The sequence below is a fragment of the Protobothrops mucrosquamatus genome, unplaced genomic scaffold, assembly GCF_001527695.2.
Source record: "Protobothrops mucrosquamatus isolate PMUCROS unplaced genomic scaffold, P.Mucros_1.0 scaffold_158, whole genome shotgun sequence".
NCBI classification, from domain to species: Eukaryota; Metazoa; Chordata; class Lepidosauria; order Squamata; family Viperidae; genus Protobothrops; species Protobothrops mucrosquamatus.
In genome coordinates this window covers 367,697-387,221 of record NW_015386234.1, presented here as the reverse complement: position 1 = coordinate 387,221, position 19,525 = coordinate 367,697, and the positions used below count along the sequence as shown (strand labels likewise).

Genomic DNA, 19,525 nt, shown 5'->3' with positions numbered 1-19,525 from the left:
CATCTCTGTTCTTTTGTGTTGTTCTTGTGTTTTTGTATTCGTTTTTGTTCCTTCTTTTAAATGTTTTTAACAATTTATAAACCATCCAAAGTTGCTGGAGGCCAGGCAGCATATAAATTTAATAAATTATTTATTATAATTATTATTCCCAATAGGGTACCATGCTGCAGGATATTATTTTTTATTAAATTTATAAGCTGCCCATGTCACTTAGAAATTACTCTAGGCCACGGGTATCAAATTCACCGTGTCACGTGATGTGTCGCAACGTATTGCGACTTTTTTCGCATTGCCAGAGCTGGGGTGGGCGTGGCCTCCGCATGATGCAACCGGCCTGTGGGACAGCAGTTTGACATCCCTGCTCTAGGCAGTTTACAACCAAATAAAAACAACAAGATCAAACATTAAAACAATAAATATTAACTAAATATATTTAAGATGCCTCAATTTTTTAAAATTCCAGTATAATACTAATATGTACATTTTAAACATCTTTGTTACTTCTGGCCTCTGTTGTTATTGTGTCAAAATGCTTACTTCAACCTAACAATCCAGTACGAAGCACTCTATTACCTGTTAATGTTTGTTTTACCAGGACTGGGAATATTTACTAAATTCGGATTACCATAAAAATATTGAGTCTCACCCTTTGGCTAAAGCTCTGCGACTGGATCCATTGGAAGCCAAATTCCCTAAGGATAATCCTTCACACAACCACTGCTTGGATTCCACCACTCTTCTCTTCCCCCACATCCCTGTAATTTTCTGTGTGCTGCATTTAATCTATGAGGAACTCAAGCTGAACTGCTTGATGAGTGAAGGAATTCGTTCTCTTGTTGTTCTTCTGGTACAACTGGCAAGGTCAGATCTCCTTGAAAGAAATTTGGGCTAGTTGTGTTCTTTGGCAGTAATTAAGACACCTTGGAATGAAACTTGTAAGCAGATATACCTTAATCGGAGTTTTATCTGCTGCATTTCAGTTAGCGGAGTGAATACAAGAGCTTCAAAGAGAAAGGAGATAAGGCTTCTTTTGCCTGGTTCATTTTGGTTTGCCGCTTCATTGTTATAGGCTGCCATCTTATAAATCTTGGAAATATGCCACAGAGGAAATAATATTCTGGGGATCTTGCTAGCTACAGGCTAGGAAAATTGTTAATGCTCCACCTGTTGTGGTAGATGTATTCCAAAAACGAGACAAGTGGATTTGGAATAGTATTTGATCCCCTGAATTTAAAAATGGGGGTGGGGGGGAAGAGTATAGGTAGTCCTTGGCTTACGACCACAATTGACCCAAACATTTATGTTGTTAAGTGGGACATTTTAAAGTGAATTTTGCCCCATTTTGGGACCTTTCTTGCCACAGTTACTAAGTGAATCATTGCAGTTAAGTTAGTAACACAATGGTTAAGTCAATCTGGCTTCCCCATTGACTTTGCTTGTCAGAAGGTCGCCAAAGGTGATCACATGACCACTGGTCACTGCAACTGTCATAAATATGAGTCAGCTCTCAAGTGTCTGTGTTTTGATCACGTGACAATGGGGGATTCTGCAATGGTTGTAAGTTGTAAATCCTAAGTTGTAAGTCAAAAGTCACTTTCTTCAGTGCCGTTGTAACTTCAAACAGTCACTAAATGAACTGTTCTAAGTCAAGGACTACCTGTGTTCTGTCTAAGCCAGGATGGTAGAGTAATTGGCAGTTCTTTTTCGTGCAACCTCTTAATGTTTCTTGAATTATTTTTTTCATTAATGTTTTTAGGTTTATTTGATCTATTGTAAACCTTTGTAAGCATGAATGTAACAAGATATAAACTCTGGAAAAATCAAGAATGTTTAGCTATTGCAATGCACATTTTCTAAAAGGTGCCTATAGCATTGTGCCTGCTTCTGCACTGCAGAAAATGTAATGTATATTGTGATCTTAAGGTGGAAATCTGTTGAAATCAGTCAGAAACTACAGGGCTGTCCTTATCACTAGGCAACATATAAATGCATAGTTTGGTTATTAGAAAAATGAGAGAAAAGTGGCAACTATATTTTTTATCCCCATGAGTTATCAATTGGCTTTTCTGCCTTGGGTGCCCAAATATCAAGGACTGCCTGCTCTTGCTTTCCTTATGTCCTTGTGACCTGGAGTTTTGAAAATAGTTGAATCCCCATTCTCTTCTCCCCTTTCCTTAATTACCTGAAGAAGCATCTTCTCAGATATCTACCTACTTGGAACCTAGGAACTTTCAACCAAGATCTTTTCCAAATGCTTCCTCCAGTGAGGCAATTTCCCTCCACAAAAGAAAAAGCCATGTCAGCAATGTCCCAGAGAACCTCATCTGATGCCTTCATTATGGTCTGTCTGGCACCAAGAGAATATTTTTTTGTTTACCCCAACATTTTAAAAAAACCATTTTAGAATAATGAAATATTGTTTTGATCCAATTTTACTGTAATTTGTGCTGCTGCATGCTCTTGTAATCACTACTTTTGTTTTGATCTATACGATGCTGGCATTTTTATTGTAAACCATAGTTTATATGTTGCATGCTTTTAACAAATAGGCACTCTAACAAAGGAAGTATCAGATCATTTAAAAATGTAATAAGTAAATATATGTCTTATATTTTTTGTATTCATCATTCAGTTTTTATATTATTCTCCTTTTAGGGATTTAAAACTGGAAGCTTATCTTGACTATTACTACAGAGACTATCCGATGCTTGTCAAGGATTCCAAGCAAACATGCATAATTGATCCTAGTAAGTATCAAGGAAACAAATAGAATTCTTGACTAAAGATAGTGTGCATTATTAATAATTTTAATACAAATATTTGAATTTCTTTCCAGGTTTATCATAGATGTATTAAAATAATCAAATCTCAGCTGATATGATCTTTCTTTCTGCTTTTTGTGGGAAATCTAGTAACATTGTTTTAGTTAACTGAAGGTGAACAAGAAATATGTAATATTTTATGGTTATTATAACCCATCATAAACAATTCTTATTATATTTCTTCTAAGCACAACATAATAGGTTTTTTCTTCTGCTTAAAAACAGCTGCTGGTATCAGAACATTTATTTCATAAGCGTAAATTTTGAAAATGAGAATCCTGAGGAGTTTTTTTTGGGTGACATTGTTTTGCCTTCTGAGTAAATGTGGGAGAAAGCTCAGCCTTTTTGAAGTCTGTCAGTAAAAAAACCAATCTTACCACAGATGATATGAATATTATTATAATTTGAGAATGTGCCCGTGCTGTGTATAATAGGTGATACCCAAGAAAAACAAACAGATTGCCATTATAATAATAGCAAGGAAAATAAGTACTCCTGCCATCAAGGAAATTAGCACTGTTTTTTAAACGGTGACTTTTTTCATTCAAGAAAGACTTAGGTATCACCAATGACAATTTAGTGCTTTTCAAACCTGGCATCTTTAAGTTGTGTGAATTTCAACTCCCAGAATAGTGTCGGTATATTTCAACTCCCACAATGGCTAGGGAATTCTGAGAGTTGAAGTCCAGATATCCTAAAGTTGCCTGCTTTGAAAAATCCTGGGTTTATATATAGAAAGTCTAATGCCCCCCCAAAATAGCTTGGTTCTCCATTTTAAGGTAGCGTTGATATAATTTTTAAAATGCTATATGAATGACTCCAGTTCTTTATGTTTAAGCCCAAACAGGCTTTATGCATCATCCTTCCTTTTTTTCGGCTGAGCCACCAAGTATCTTTCAGTGGCTGTCTTCTTGTTTGAAAGGAGAAAGTGTGTCACCTTATCCTTACTTGCCTGGAATCTGTGAAAGGAGCAAGCTGGTAGTGCTGGTATGTATTAAACTAACATTCTAGAGAAGTGATTTGATTCATTGAATATAAATTCAAATACTTAAACGAAAAAAAGGTTTTTCAGCTGCAAGCTACCTAGAATTTTCTGGATATGAGAAAAAGATAGATTGAAGGAAGAGAGGAAGACTGGCTGAATTCACAAAGAATTGATTTGTTAGGAACGAATTACTCAACAATCAATTGCTGTTATGCTATAATTCTGCTTCAAATAAAGGAGAAATTTGTTTGTATAAACTACTCAGATATGTTTGACTGCAGCTACTCAGCCTGTGGTTCTGGATGATATGTTTATGCATACAATTATTGTGGTATTAGTCAACTATTGGAGGCTTTTTTTAAAAAAAGAAAAAAGTACAGATAGACAGGTGTCACTTTTATTAGTCTGTTTTTGCCAGAAAATACCTTGAGTATTACTTAATATAGAAAAGGACATATTCTTCCTCCCTCACTCTGAGGATGCTTTCTAAACAAAGATTTATTACAGTTGAACAGATTCATAATGTACCTTTAAATAGTTTTTTTCTATTTTCTGAGAGAGAAATACATACTGGAATTTGGAATTTCAATATTTATTTTATTTATTTATTACATTTCGATCCCTAATATAGAAATGCACCTGTTTTCCTTAACAAAAACAAAAAACAAAAAAAGTTGTATGCATATTTATTTGAAATAAGATTTTGAGCAGTAACCTTACATCAGATGTGCTGAAGCCAAAATTCTAAAAGCATAATTTAGGTATTAGTATGGATACCCTTCCTAAATTATAGCACTATTATGCGACTTGTGAGGTTGATGCCATGGCAACAGGATGTGACTCCCCAACAGTGTCTCCTGCCTATGGCAACATTTGTTTTACATACAGATTTCAAATAATACTCTTGGTATTACCAGCTGAAATGATCTGAAGGTGCAGAATTAAAAAGACTGTGCCTAAGGCCTTGAATGGTTACTGCTTATAAATAATATTGGTTTTAATAGGTTAATAGTTTGGATCTAAATAATGCTGCTTCATATCTTCATGTAAATTTGCCAGAGCCTGGCTTAATTTGGTCTTGAATATAGAAGTACATCCTCATGTATATTTAGTAAAGATCTCCAGATTCTTTTAAGCCCAAATATTGGCTCATCTCTTTTCCCGCTAAGATGAATTTGCTGACTCTTATGTAAGCAGACTCTAATGCAACATTGCTTCCTCCCGGGCAGAGCGTTGTACTGTATATACTTGGTGATGAAAGTGCTGTTTCAAATGAAGCCTCCAACTATTTGTCCAGGATAACAACAGGTAATACAATTTCAGAGCTACACAGATTCTGAAATGGATGTTTTTGCCTATTACTCGATTCATCATCCCTGCTGTAAAAGGATAGGAGTGCTTGCATTTCCATTGCTTCTCCTTTTCTCTTTTAGGACAGCGAAAGCAGCAGACTGAACAGGAAGAATCTAGGTATGTTATTTGGCGGAGGAGAAAATGTTGCCATTTGGAAGCTGTTCTCATTTGTTAGCTCTCATGAATAACATTAGAATGTAGCTCTAAGGATATTTAAGGGGCTCCCTTGTGTTTTTGCACCCTCTCCAGTTTCTTCCTTCACTATTTTAAGCGTGCTGTACTTCATTTCCCTGCAAGGCTGCAAAATGAACCCGTTAAAGTGAACAGAGAGACTAAGACCCATGTATACTGCTAAGAAGAGGGATCTTGCCCTTATTCTTCTACATTGGCTTGTAGGATTCCATACCTGTGGATTTTTCCCCTTTTCAGGCAATATTTAAAAGTGTTGGGATTCAAGGTTTCTGGAAATTGTATATTCTGATTTGTTGTAGTTATAGTCCTTCTTATCAACTATCTGTTACACAACACTAGCAAAGCTAGAAGAAATTTTCCTTCTGCCCTCTTCAGCAGCCCAAATTTCATAGCTGTAAGTGCTTGGAAATTTTTGTAAGCAGTTTATCTTCAAGCATCCTAACTTGCCTTTCCCTTATTTCCCATTTGTAAATTTCTGGGTACTTTGTTTATTACAGAAATATTTTTTATGACTCCCATAATACAATAGGACAGGGGTGTCAAACTCAATTTCATTGAGGGCCGCATCAGCATTGCGGTTGCCCTTGGGGGGGGCGGGTGGGGGGGCCAGGGTGGGTGCAGCCTATTGGGGAGGGCTTGAATGGAGTGGGTGTGGCCTACTGGGTGGGCATGGCCAGCTCTACATCGTTCCCGTCAAGGGTGCCTGTGGGGGCCTGGGCAGGAGTGGGACAGATCTGAGGGTCTCTGGCAGAAGGGGATGGGACCAGGGCAAGCGCCAAGGCATGGTCCATTTCTTCATTCCTCACAAAGGGTGACACCTCCCCAACATGCACCCAGGGAGCAGGGCCGACACAGCAGGGGGTGGTTCCTCGCTGTTTCTAGACGGCCTTGTGGAGCTAAGACTGAATGCGTTTCAGCATAGATGGCCACCACAAAATTGTACATTGGCTCCCGGCTGGCCTGGGCCAGGGCCAAGGCAGCGGGGGCCGTTCCCTCATTGTTTCCAGGATGGCTTCGTGGGCCACATGAAACCACTTCGCAGGCTGCATCCAGCCCCCGGGCCTTGTGTTTGACATGTCTGCAATAGGAAGTAGGGAATAGAGGTCCTTTTAAAGGGGCAGTATGTTGGAAAAGGATGCAACATATACATTGCAAAAGAATCAGTAAGTTATATTTATTTCCTTTTTAGCAGGTGCAATGTGAGGAACAGCCCATCTGCTTCTAGTCTTGCAGAAAAACTAGTTGTCTGGATGGCAAATGTAGGTAAGGAGATCTTCTATTTTTGTTGTTGTCAAAGATAAGGATTTTGTACATCAAACCAAAGACATTTGAATAGATTTGGCATGCAGTGTTAGATTTCCTAAATATATATGGAGAATGGAAACTTTCTTTTTAAGTGACTGATATATGAAGCTAGAAAGAGATAGTAACTTTAATGAACCAGTGGCAACTTGAATGGTGGACTGCTGCTTTTAAAATACCCATTGTTGTCATAGGCCAAAACAGATTTTATAGTTTGGTTATTCCAATTTAGTATAGGAAAAATAGTGGGATAAAGGAAATATGTATACCCAGCTTAAGAATAGGCTTTGAAGTTTGGTTCCATGGAAAATTTTCTGTCTCTTTGTTCCTGGGGCTTTGAATGGATTTATAAAATATGTGAATATTCTGTGAATATGGACTTACAGAATATAGAATATGAAATGATTCTCATTCTCTCTCTTAAACAGGATTCACTTTAAGAGACCTGGAGTCTTTGCCGTTTGGAGTTGCTCTTCCTATCAGAGATGCCATCTATCACTGTCGACAACAGCCTGCCTCTGATTGGCCAGAAGCAGTCTGCCTTCTGATTGGTCGTCAAGATCTTTCCAAACAGGCTCGTGAAGGAAACCTGCCAAAATGTAAAGCAGTAAGTAGTTGAATTTCAAAAAAGCAAAATCGAGAAGATCATTTTTAAGTTTAGCTTTGACATAGTTAGATGTAGATTAGTATTTTTGTCATTTAAATAAAAATTACTTTTTGCCGGAAAGAAGGTTGAACAAATATTTGCATGTGCATCCTTGTATTCAGCAGCTGAGTCAAAGTGCATATCTGTAGAAAGTAAGATGACCTTGATGGGCAATGCAGGAGCTATTGCCTAGGCCAGGGGTAGGCAAAAGGGGCTGTAGCAATTTTTAAGTCCAGAACAACCAGATAATGTTAGGAAGCAACTAATACATGCCTCCCTAATTCATTGAACTATAACAGTGATGGCGAACCTTTTAGAAACCAAGTGCCCAAACTGCAACCCCAAACCCACTTATGCATCGTCGGGTGCCGGGTGGGTGTGGCCCATTGGCTGGGCGTGGCCCATTGGCTGGGCGTGGCTGCGGTGGTAACAGCAGACTGGGTGGGACTAAAAAGTTCAATCAATCAGTTTCAACTTTGCAAAAAAAAAAAATTCCCGCGAGAAGTTGAAATTGATTGATTGAACCTTTTTTTTTTTTTTGCACATGGCAGCGGAGGCCTAAAGCAAAAAGGTTTTATAAAACCCAGCTGAAGGCCTAGGACTGGGGCGACGGCGCGCGTGCCCACAGAGAGGGCTCTGCGTGCCACCTCTGGCACCCGTGCCATAGGTTCGCCACCACTGAACTATGAGAATGAGGAAGAGATACATCATGGTTAGATTTGCAAGTTTCTGTTGTAATAGCTCCTCTCAGTTAAAGCAGATGTAGCTTTCTTTTAGAATTGATTTCTAGGTCAGGTCCATCTAGTGGGGATGACACTATCTTTCTTTTCCACAGTCTGACCCACAAATGTTGTCATCTGATATGCCTGCCACAGTGGAGTCAGAGGAGGACGATGATGGGATGAACGATATGAACCAGGAAGTGATGGCACTGATATGGAGTGAAGACCTGAGAGTGCAAGAGGTGCGCAGGCTTCTACAAAGTGCCCATCCAGTCCGTGTCAATGTAGTTCAGATGCCAGAAGTCAGTGACCATGAATATATTGAAGAAAAAGAAAACCGGTATTTATTTTTTTTGCCTCTTAAAGTTTCTATACTTTGTACAAAGAACTGTACTGTGTTGCATTACAGAACATTATACTGGGAAGTACTGGTTCGTATACTTTTGCTGGAGTAAATTACCATCCTGTCCCAAGACACTGCATATGCGCCTCCACTATGATAGTTACAGCCCTTGCACTGTTAAGTAGTTCTTCCCACTCTTTCTCTTGGCTGGTTAGACAACAGAGTCCGCTGATTGGCAGAAAAATAGATCTCTGTTTTGCATTTGCTATTAATAGAAGGAAACCAAGCAATCTGATCCTCTCAGTCACTGACTGGCAATTAACATTGTCTCCTTGTTGCCAAAACAGAAACAGTGACATGCAATGACAGCAGAATAATGGGGCTACCCTTAGAAACTCAGGTTCTCTGGTTTTTTTATGGTTTATATCTTTGCAAAAAATTGGAAAATGGGAACAAAGAGATGGATGGTGGCTGAATCACTTCCACTACTACTCACAATAGCCCCATCCTCAGTTGGTTCACTCTTACTGGCTATTGCATGTGAGGGACAGAAGGCAGAGGGAGAAGGAATAGATAGCTTCCAAAGTCCTGGGAGGACTGAAAATGGGTTTTTCTCCCCTTGTTGATATACTGCCTGTGCATGGGGTAAATCTTTATCCCAGGGAGATTTGGTCTACTAGATCATGCCGACCACTGCCCAAGTTTGTCTAAGGAAGGAAATGGATGAACTTGAGGTCACAACACCTTTTAAAGTCTGAAGATTAAAAAATGCACTGAAGTGACCCTAGCAGTGTTCACACAGCACAGTGAATCCCAAATTAACATGTTTTAGTCTAGCATGTTGTGGGAATCTAGCATAATGTAACAGAGCACAATATAAACATTATGCTAAATACAGTAAATTAAAACTCCACTAGTTCTGCTGTCATTTGATGTTTTTAAAATGTTTGACGAAGTAAAAAAAACTTTTTAAAAAATTGGTTTTGAAAATGGGATTTTGAAATAAGTGTCTTTTCCATAATTAATCAGTGGTAGTCACTATTAAAAGCAGCAGTAGTTGGTATCAATGAATAGAATTTGGAATATTTTCAAATATGTAGAGGTAACCAATGAAGATGCCACTGAGCTTTTAGCAGAGTTATTCAAGGTCTTAATGTAAAAATGAAACATGAAAATTAGTATTTGCAGACTATATGTTTATTTTTTTATGATGCTTAGCAGTGATGCACCTCGGTTACAGTTTGAATTAAACCAATAACTTGATTATGGTTATGTTTGACGGAGTCAGAACATCTTGTGGGCATCCAATTCATCAGTGTAGCTTTACACAGCTCATGTAGGAGAGAAGAGAAAGGAGGTGATTCACCCTGCTGTATTTATGGCCCAGTTAAAACTTGAGAGGGGAGATGGTTATGGAGAAGCAATTTAAGCAATATTTAAAAATTTTGAAGGGTGGTTGTTATAGGAATCTTAGGGAATTGTATTGAGCTGCTAAGATAGCATGAGAAGCCACTGTCTGCTACTGGTATGATGTGACAACCCTCCCTCCCCGGAGGCAAGAGCATTGATCATGCAGAGAAGACCCTTGGACTCCTTCTGTTAGAGCCAGACTTTTGGGTAGTATTAGAGGAGAGAATTTGCAGTGTGACAATCTTCACCTTACTCAGGGTGAGGTTTGTCTTCAGTTTTATTTGCTACAGTACATGCGGTACACTTCAGCCTTGTACGTTTGTCACTTGGCGGTTGCAACGCCAACGCTGAATTTATTTATTTATTTATTTATTTATTTATACAGTCCATATTATATTGAATTCTGAGTGGCTCCTTTATATTAGGATATTTTCACTGCAGAGATGCTCATATAACCTTACCATATACATTTCTTGCATTTATGACAGCTGGAGGTGCAACTTCTTCCCTATTTTAAGAGGCACCATCTTAATGTACTCACTGATAAATGGAAAGGGGGGGGGGGTTAGGTACACAGCCATTTTCAAAATTCCTTTCAATAAATCTGATTAATGAAACTCTGAGAATGTAACTCATAAGAGTCCCCTTAAGAATCCTTTGTGAGCAGCTGGGAGAAGTATCTTCATGCATATTCATGCATCAGCAACACTTAGATTTAAAGTCTTTCTCTTAAGTGATTGATGCAATTGTAAAGCAGCCTATTAGACTGTTAAACATTTTTATTGCTTGTTTTACAGTTGTATTGTGCTTTTTTTATTCATTCGTATTTATTGATTTTTTAAAGAAATATGTATGCTGCTTTCCCCATTCATAAAACAACTTGCCCAAAGCAGCTTACAAAATATACATTTTAAATGGAAGAAGTTTGGTCCATATATAAGTTGTGTAACATATTTATTGAGAGCCAGTTTGGTGTAACGATTAAGTTACCAGGATAGAAACTGTGACCTTGGGCCAGTTACTCTTTCTAGGAAGCAGGCGATGACTACTTCTGAAATGCATTTCCACGAAAACTGCAGTGATTTGTCAAAGCAGTTGCTAAGAGTCAACACTATGTTAAAAGCACAACTCCACCCCTGCCCCATATTTATTAATATCCCAGTTTGCCATTAAAAAGTTTCCATTTGTTTTCAATATTGTTGCTTACATCCTCTTTTCTGTTATAGGCTTCTGCAATTGTGTCAAAGAACTATGGCTCTCCCTTTGGGAAGGGGGATGTTTACTTTGTTTTCTTATCACCCAGTTCCAACGGAGCCGTTGCCTATTCCCAAATTGAACCTGACAGGTATATTCAACAGAGTGATGCATACTTTGATGCCTACTTGGGTTAAGATGTGAAATTATTTATGCTAAAATGGGGTTTTTTTTATCATACTTTCAATGGTATTTTACCATGCTAGCTGGGGAATGATGATAAATTGTAGTGTGATCCCTAAAATAGGCATTTTCCTATTAAAGAACATCCAAAATTTCAGCTTTATCTCCTTTGTGTCATGTGTCTGATTAACGAAACACTTAAAAGGACTTTCAGGCATATTTTCTCCTAAAAGCATTTATTAAGGTTACAATACGTCAGTACAGCATGGTGGAAATGCTTAGGTCTGCTTCTCTTCCGTTACGCATAACATTCCAAGCATTTTTCACTCCCTTATTGTAGGGTCATGGTTCACATCTTCCAATCAACTTGGAAGATGTGATTTACTTCCAGTTTCTTTCTCCCGGGCTATCCTTATGCTCCTCCCTCTTTCCCAGTTGATGGTTTAACTATATATATACCAGACAGTTCTGCACATTGTCAAAGCAAGAATATACAGTATTTGCAGCATTGACACTTTGCAGCGCCAGCCTGCCTCCACCTCCAGCCCCATGTTAAGTGCAGCCACTGGCTATGGCACATTTGTCCATCCCAGGCCTTCAGTACATTTGTGGAAAGGGGCATTTAGGAACCAGGATCTTTAGATGTTAAACTGATGAATGCACTGTGAGGGAGAGCCAGCCAAGACAGCTACAGCAATCTCCACATCAATTGCTAAAACAATTTTGTTTATGTACAGTTTACTTGCTTTTGGAACCTGACATGTGTTTCATATCCTATAGAATTAGGAGGTACACCCATGTATATCCATACTGTATCTTGTGATGCATGGAGGATGTACTCATTATGGCTGCCTCTTCCTGAACTGTGCATGTGTAGGATGGGGAGAAGAAACTGTATCCAAACTTGTTCTATTATTCAGAGTTAATTCTCTGAATAATTCCTTCATTCTCCTATCTTCCACTTGTAATACTCCTTTTTCAAACGGTCCCAAGTGATTTCCCTTTTTATTTTCCCTTTGTATTAAATAATCTTTGGATTATTTTCTTCGTTTTGTAGTGCATGTTTTGAAGCACCGAAGCTCCTTAGGTTCAACAGAATTGCTCAAAGTAATTTGTAAAGTGCTGCTGTCAGTGTTTTGAAAGCCTAATGCACTAAAAAAAAGAGAATAACAAAATTTGTCTTTTTCGTTGTTTTACACTTCATTTACTTATTTATTTTTAAATTTCATCCTATATAGGCCGGGCTCCCCCTAGGAATACCACAGTGGATCTCAACAGTGGGAACATAGATGTGCCTCCTAATATGGCTTGCTGGGCAAACTTTCACAATGGTGTGGCTGCTGGGTTGAAGATAGCTCCAGCTTCCCAAATAGACTCTGCATGGATTGTCTACAACAAACCCAAAAACGCTGAACTTGCCAATGAATATGCGGGCTTTCTCATGGCTCTGGGTTTGAATGGCCATCTCACAAAGCTTGCAACACTCAATATCCATGACTACTTAACAAAGGTGAGGCCATAATTCAAAAGTAAGAGGTAGACAATGTTTTCTTTGGGCCAATATATGTTACTTTCTTTATATTGAGGTAGATAGGATTATCGCACTAAAAGCCACTTCACAAACTGAACAGTGCCACTGATTAGTTGAGCAGTGAATTTCCTAACCATTTAATTCACTGTAGTGATTGGCACTGAACTTGTATTAGTCGTACAGTTTTAATTACATTATTAGTTGTAATGCAGAATCTGTTCTGTGGGCAGTTTTCTTGTATTGACGGTCTCATATTGATGGTTCCTAATGCAAACTTTAGAAATATACTGAATATTAACCCTTTTATGAATTTTTACAGAATCTTCTGTGCTCCAATTTTGACAGAAGTTTTTATATTTATGACTGATGTTCGGATGTCATAGTGAACTACTATTAATATATAATTATTAATATAAATTGCAGTGCAGTTTAAGAACCACGTCACTAACCGCTAAAATAAGCTCTTGGGTTGTTTCATTTGGTGGCTTGTAAAAGTACTTCTCTTCAAGCAAGATATGGTGTCTGATTTTTGTGGCTCCCTTCCTTTCCATTGGGGTCTTTCCCCATCAGAAATTTCTCCAGCAAAAAAAAACTACAATTCTTTAAATGGAAAGGTAGAGAATGTTTCATCTTACATGGACATGTTTCCTATGAGACAGAGAGTTGCTCCCAAAGTAAAATATAAAATGTAAAAGTCAGTAACAATTATTTTGCAGTGAGTTTTAATTTTGAGCATATGATACTAAAGTATGTGTGCTTTTGTGTGCAGGCAGACCTCATTTAGCAACCGCAATTGGGACTGGGAAGTTAGTTGTTAAGCAAAGCAGTCACTGAGTAAAACCATGACTATATCCTTAAATGATCTTCCTTCAGCTTTGCTTTACTGACTTGCAAAGGTTATAAATGCAATAATTGCTTGTAAAGTTACTTTTATTTCACCAGCGTAACTGTGAATGATCAGTAAAACGAGGCAGAAGCTAAACGAGGACTGCCTGTATTGCCTTGGATTCATTCATGCTTCTAATCAAGATGTTTTTCCCCTAATGGCAGGGTCATGAGATGATGAGCATTGGGTTATTGCTAGGCGTTTCTGCTGCCAAGTTGGGCACAATGGATATGTCTATCACCCGGCTGCTTAGTATCCACATACCGGCTCTTTTGCCTCCAACTTCCACCGAACTGGATGTTCCTCATAATGTGCAAGTGGCGGCTGTGATAGGAATAGGCTTGGTGTACCAAGGGACAGCTCATAGGCACACTGCTGAAGTTCTCTTGTCAGAAATAGGTAAGGAGGAAGCTGGTTGGGATTATATCTGTATTCTACACAAAGCAACCATAATTTGGATTATTTATGTGCTGTTGTTTGACAAAATGTATCACACTAAGACAAGGGAAACTGTTAAAGTGGCTGAGGTGAATGCTTAACTTATTTATCAATCTTATCAATCAAATATATGTAGATGCCCATCTCATGAGAAGTACTCTGAATGGTGTGCAATGATCTAATAAAAAACATACATAAAAACAAGCATGAAAAGTATTAAAAGTCAACCTTAAAAATAGAAGTTAATTAAAAGTATACAAACCTCAGGCAGTGAAAGAATGAATATATTATCCACCTCCTTAGTGGAGCCAAACGTATCGCAGACTGTCTGGGACCCCAAGGCCTGCTGAAATAATTAGCTCTTGAGGAGCTTCTGGAATATCAAAAGGAATGGAGATAACTTAATTTCACGGGGGGGGGGGATGTTCCAAACGTTGGGTGCCACGGCAACAAAAGTGCACCTTCTGCTATATACCAAATGTAAGTCCCTTGCTCCATCCTAGCTGCTTCCTCCATTTCCATTATTTTCTTTCCTCTTCATTAGTGCTTAGTAGTTTTCCGTACTTGTTCTTAATTTATTTGTAATCACTGTTTCTTGTTCTTAATTTGGTGCAAAGTACTTTGCATAAAAAATACAAGGTTTCCCATTTTACCAGGATTTTGAAAGAGATGTTGGATAGTTTCAGTTATCTTATAAAATGAGTTGAAATGTGAAAAATGGACTGAACATGTGAAGTTTTGTCTAAGTTTTTTAGTGGTGAAAATAGTTCAGATATATTGAATAAAAATAGAAAGTTAGCTTGCTCATTTTAAAAGTTGGTTAATAGTTGGATTTATGCATATACTTATTCAGGGCGTCCCCCAGGTCCTGAAATGGAATATTGCACTGATAGAGAGTCCTATTCACTGGCCGCTGGCTTAGCTTTGGGCATGGTTTGTCTTGGGGTAAGTGTGCTTTTTTTCCAAATTGTTGCAGTAATTTCCTTCAGAAACCTGCAAAGGTCAATTTGCTGAACAAGTTGCATATTTCAGTTTCTCTGCAAATATATGAATTGAATTGGGTCACATTTTCTTCGCATACAGAAAGTAAATAAAATGCTTAACTTTGTTGATTTCTTCCTTAGCATGGCAGCAATTTGATAGGCATGTCAGACCTGAATGTGCCTGAGCAGCTCTATCAATATATGGTTGGTGGCCATCGGCGTTTTCAAGCTGGAATGCACCGTGAGAAACACAAATCTCCAAGTTATCAAATTAAGGTAATGTTTTTAGTTTTCCAATATTATACTTTACAGAGAATCAGTCTATTTACCTAAGTAATATCTAAATCGCCTGGAATTTTTTTGTGCACTTCTGCTGTTTGTCCCATTCACCTTTTTTTTTTAGTTAGAGCTTTTACTTATTTGCACATGCCATCCACATAACCACTTGTAAAGCTGAGATGTGTTTTATTTAATATGGAACTTTCTTAGGTATCTTCCATGCCTTTTAAGCCTTGTTACATTCTACCTATAATTGGCTGTGAGAATAATCTCAAGAAAAAGGAAGAACTGCAAACACAGCAATGACCAGATAAGAGAAATATGAGTCCAAAGCAGGAGTAAAGTTTGAGAAAATGTCTCTTTTTCCCTAGTTCTGTTTAGGATAAAAGCATAGAGTGGGGAGACACATATAAAATTGCATGATTCTGTTACTGTAATCTTATAAACATGTTGCAAGTTTAATTTTCAATGCAGTATTTCATCACACACATTTTTTGCAAACACCTTTCTAATTACAATATATGGTTTCGACTTGAGAACTGCTTCATAGACTTCATGGAAAAGTAAAGAATCTGGACTTCCAGTTTGCCATTGTGGCTGCCGCCGCCGCTGGAAGGCAAGCTCCATCTTCCGTGTTCGGTTTCGCTCCACTGGGGGACCCTTGAAAGGGTCGAGAGTCGCCCTGTAGGGGCGCCAAGCAAGGAGGGGATCCCCGCTTGATTGCAAAAGGGCGGTAGCCCTTCTGCTCGATCTGGGGCAGCCCTCCAAACTGGCAGAGGAAAGACCAGCCATAGAAATATGGCTCGTCACTAGGCTGCAGACAGCCAAAGTCAAACTTACCACCAGGCACTTCTAAAGCAGTGCAGATGAGACTGGGTGAGATCTGAACCTCTCTTCAATCCTAAGTATTTTCTTTTCCTGTAAAAGCTGCCCAATGTATCTTCTTCCCTGTGAGGAGAGAGAGAAGGGAACTTCTATCCACCCTCTAAAAATAATGGCAACTGACTATCCAGGAGAGTTAAAACACTGAAAGAATAACCTTAATCTAACTGGATTTATATGCTTCTAAAATTTGGGGACCAAAAGACTTTGGTTTTTATTTACAAAAAAGAAATAAAATTGGAAAAGGATAATAAAAATTTTGGACTTAAACATCCTTAAACGGCATTGGTGATATCTTGTGGCCAAGTTTGATATTACAACTTGTTATTGTCTAAAGGAGACTTGGCTGGAAGCCCAGACTACAGATAAGACTTTTTCAACCTTGACAAATATCAGCTGTGAGAAGCTCAATTGTGTTCTATACTCAGTTATAAAATTATTTTCATTCTCTGACTTTAAAGCTCTGAATTTAACACACCATTAAGAGAATATGGATGAAGACCAGGAACAGATTCTCTTTATGTTCAAAGCAATACATGAAACCATTCTTTCAGCTTGTGATGAAATAAGATGCTACAGTAAAGAACAAGATGTCAACCTAGATATACGAACCCAAATTTTGACTACAATTAAAGAATCAACTATGCAGAAGATAACAGAAGAAGTGGAACAATTAAATACTATGATAGAGGATACAATTGACCAACAAATACAGTCAATGGAAAATCCAGAAAAGGGACTGACAATGCTGAAAATGGAAAAGACTTTCTATATAAACCAGAAGAAACTTGAGGAGGAAGAAGAAGAACAGACCGAAGGGAAGACAAACATATCAGGACAACTATGGGGATCTGGAATAATAGAGAGACCATTCGCTAGCCCTTCCCAAAAAATGGCGACTGGATGGTCTCTTTTATTTCAAATAATATATATAACAACAGAGGGAGATCTATTTGATGACTTAAAAGCACTGACATGGAAGGCGAGCTGGCAAAGGAAGAAAACCAGAATAAGGCTGAAGAAAACTGGGGTTTTGATTTATTAGAGAGGATTTTATATTACTAATTAAAATAGAATATACTCAAATAGACAAGATATGTATTTTGAATACTAGATTTTGTTATGAATTGAGATAAAGAAAATTTTGGTCAGTTAAAACTTGGAAGTATAAATATTAAAAGTTAAATTTGAATATTGATGGGAAATTAAAAATTGGGGAAAACAAATAAATAGGGTATTGATTGTCTATAAAGATAGAATGTAAAAGTAATTAATATATGTATAAGCTAAACATTTATTGATAAATGTAATAAACATGTTTTTACTTAGTTGATATAATAAGAAAGTAGATATTAAGCGTTTTTCTCTCTTTTATAAACTACAACTTTATTCCCTTTAAAACCAGTAATTTAAATTCTGTAAACCTTTAATCAACTTTTATTCCTACAATATGACACAATAATTAATCTACTATATTCTACCACCCTTTATCTTATATGAGTATATCTATTCTACACATAGAACTTATAATCTGAAACAATACTTAACACTATTTCGAAACTTTGGTTACCTAAAACTTGGAAATTATAGATATCAAATGTTAAATTTAAATATTGATGGGAAACTAAAAATTGGGAAAAACTAACAACAGGACATTGATTGTCTATAAAGATTGAATATTAAAGCAACTAGGATATGTATAAGCTAAAAATTTATTACTTAATTGTTATAATAAGAACTGTATTAGTTCAAATATGAGACAGTAGATATTAAGGGAAAAAGAGAGGAAATATTTGATGTGGTAGCTTGAGATTTGTACTAAAGATTTTTGTATGTTATTGAATTATCGATTAACCCACGTTGCTTTTTAAATACGTAAATGTAAAATTAGAAAATCAATAAAATATTACAAAAAAAAGGAAAAGTAAATATGGTTCCCATATTGAACGAGGAAGTGTAAATTAGTTCATAGCAAACTAAATGAAAGTATCTCTCATCCATAGATGTCTGCAGTATCCATCACTATAGGATTTAAACTGAATGTATGTTTTATTGACAGGAAGGAGATACTATAAATGTGGATGTAACTTGCCCAGGTGCAACTTTGGCATTAGCCATGATCTATCTCAAGACCAACAACAGGTACGAGGCTAGGAGATCTGGTTAAATACAATATAAGGCACAGTCAGATGATCAATCTAGTCTCTTGTTTAGACCACAGTAAGCTACAATAGTACAAACTTTTGTGTCTTAGGAGAAAAACATTCATGTTACTCTTCCCAAGTAGACTATCTGTTCTTACCCTAGTTAGCTTTAAATCTGAATGGTAACTGCATTGGTTAGATTCATTTTCACAGCTCTGCTTCAGAGCATGCTATTGCTCAAGCACCTGTCTGGAACTTTTTAAAGTAGCAATCTTTTTTCCTGGAATTGGGTGGAAGCTGTAGATCAGGAGTGTCAAATGGGCAGCCCGCGGTCCGGATTCGTCACACGCAGGCCATGCCCATCCCAGCTCCACAAAGGCAAAAAACATTGCGATACGTCAAATTTGACACCTGTGCTGTAGATGGTGAAAGAGTGCAGTACAGAATTTGCCTAAAACCTTCCTTTATACAGCATTTGCACTGTTTATTATATACTAGTATCAAAATAGCATTTTGAACCACTGTTACTGTTTTCATTAAAGTGGTAATTTAAGGTATGAATGCTTAATGCTTAAGGGTAGTTCCACCTTCAGAGTGTTCTCTGTGGGATATGTTAAAGGCTTTGGCATTCAGTAAATATAAGAAATACTTGCAATTCAGACTGAGCAAGAAGTACTGACCCCATTATATCTTTCTTAATGTACAAGGACTGTAGCAGCTGGGCAGTGGATCTGGGAGATTAAAGAAAAATATATACTGTATAGCAGGGGTGTCCAAACTTTTTTCAAAGAGGGCCAGATTGGATGAAGTGAACGTGCTGGAGGGCCGAACATTTTTCCGAACATTCTTTGAACCATTACAATTAAATGCAAATGAATTATTTTATGCCTCTTTCCTCTCCCTCTCTCTCCTCTTTCTCTCTCTCTCTCTTTCCTTTCCCTTTCCTCTCCCCTCTCTCTCTTTCTCTTTCCTCTCCCCCTTTCTCTTTCCTCTCTCTCTTTCTCTTTCCTCTTTCTCTCTTTCTCTTTCCTTTTCCTCTCTTTCTCCTTTCTTTCCTCTTTTCTTCTCTTTCCTCTTTCCTTCCTTTCTCTTTCCTCTCTTTCCTTTATTTCTCTTTCCTCTTTCTCTTCTCTTTCCTCTTTCTTTCCTCTCTCTCTTTTCTCAATCTTTTTTCTTTCCTCTTTTTCTCTTTCCTCTCCCCCTCGCTTTCTTTCTTTCTCTCTTTCCTTT

The 19,525-nt window shown here is 37.6% G+C and overlaps 1 protein-coding gene across 1 annotated transcript in view; it reads left to right on the top strand.

Moving 5' to 3' along the window:
* The window catches only part of ANAPC1 (anaphase promoting complex subunit 1), a 55,572-nt gene that overhangs the window by 16,079 nt on the left and 19,968 nt on the right, over positions 1-19,525 (top strand). Inside the window, exons 18-31 of the mRNA XM_029285040.1 lie at positions 596-861; positions 2,656-2,747; positions 3,661-3,809; positions 5,037-5,115; positions 5,241-5,277; positions 6,542-6,615; positions 7,083-7,261; positions 8,136-8,362; positions 11,002-11,120; positions 12,391-12,662; positions 13,734-13,968; positions 14,861-14,952; positions 15,132-15,266; positions 18,211-18,293. Coding sequence (XP_029140873.1) covers positions 596-861; positions 2,656-2,747; positions 3,661-3,809; positions 5,037-5,115; positions 5,241-5,277; positions 6,542-6,615; positions 7,083-7,261; positions 8,136-8,362; positions 11,002-11,120; positions 12,391-12,662; positions 13,734-13,968; positions 14,861-14,952; positions 15,132-15,266; positions 18,211-18,293 — 2,039 coding nt within the window. The remainder of the gene's footprint in view (positions 1-595; positions 862-2,655; positions 2,748-3,660; positions 3,810-5,036; positions 5,116-5,240; positions 5,278-6,541; positions 6,616-7,082; positions 7,262-8,135; positions 8,363-11,001; positions 11,121-12,390; positions 12,663-13,733; positions 13,969-14,860; positions 14,953-15,131; positions 15,267-18,210; positions 18,294-19,525) is intronic.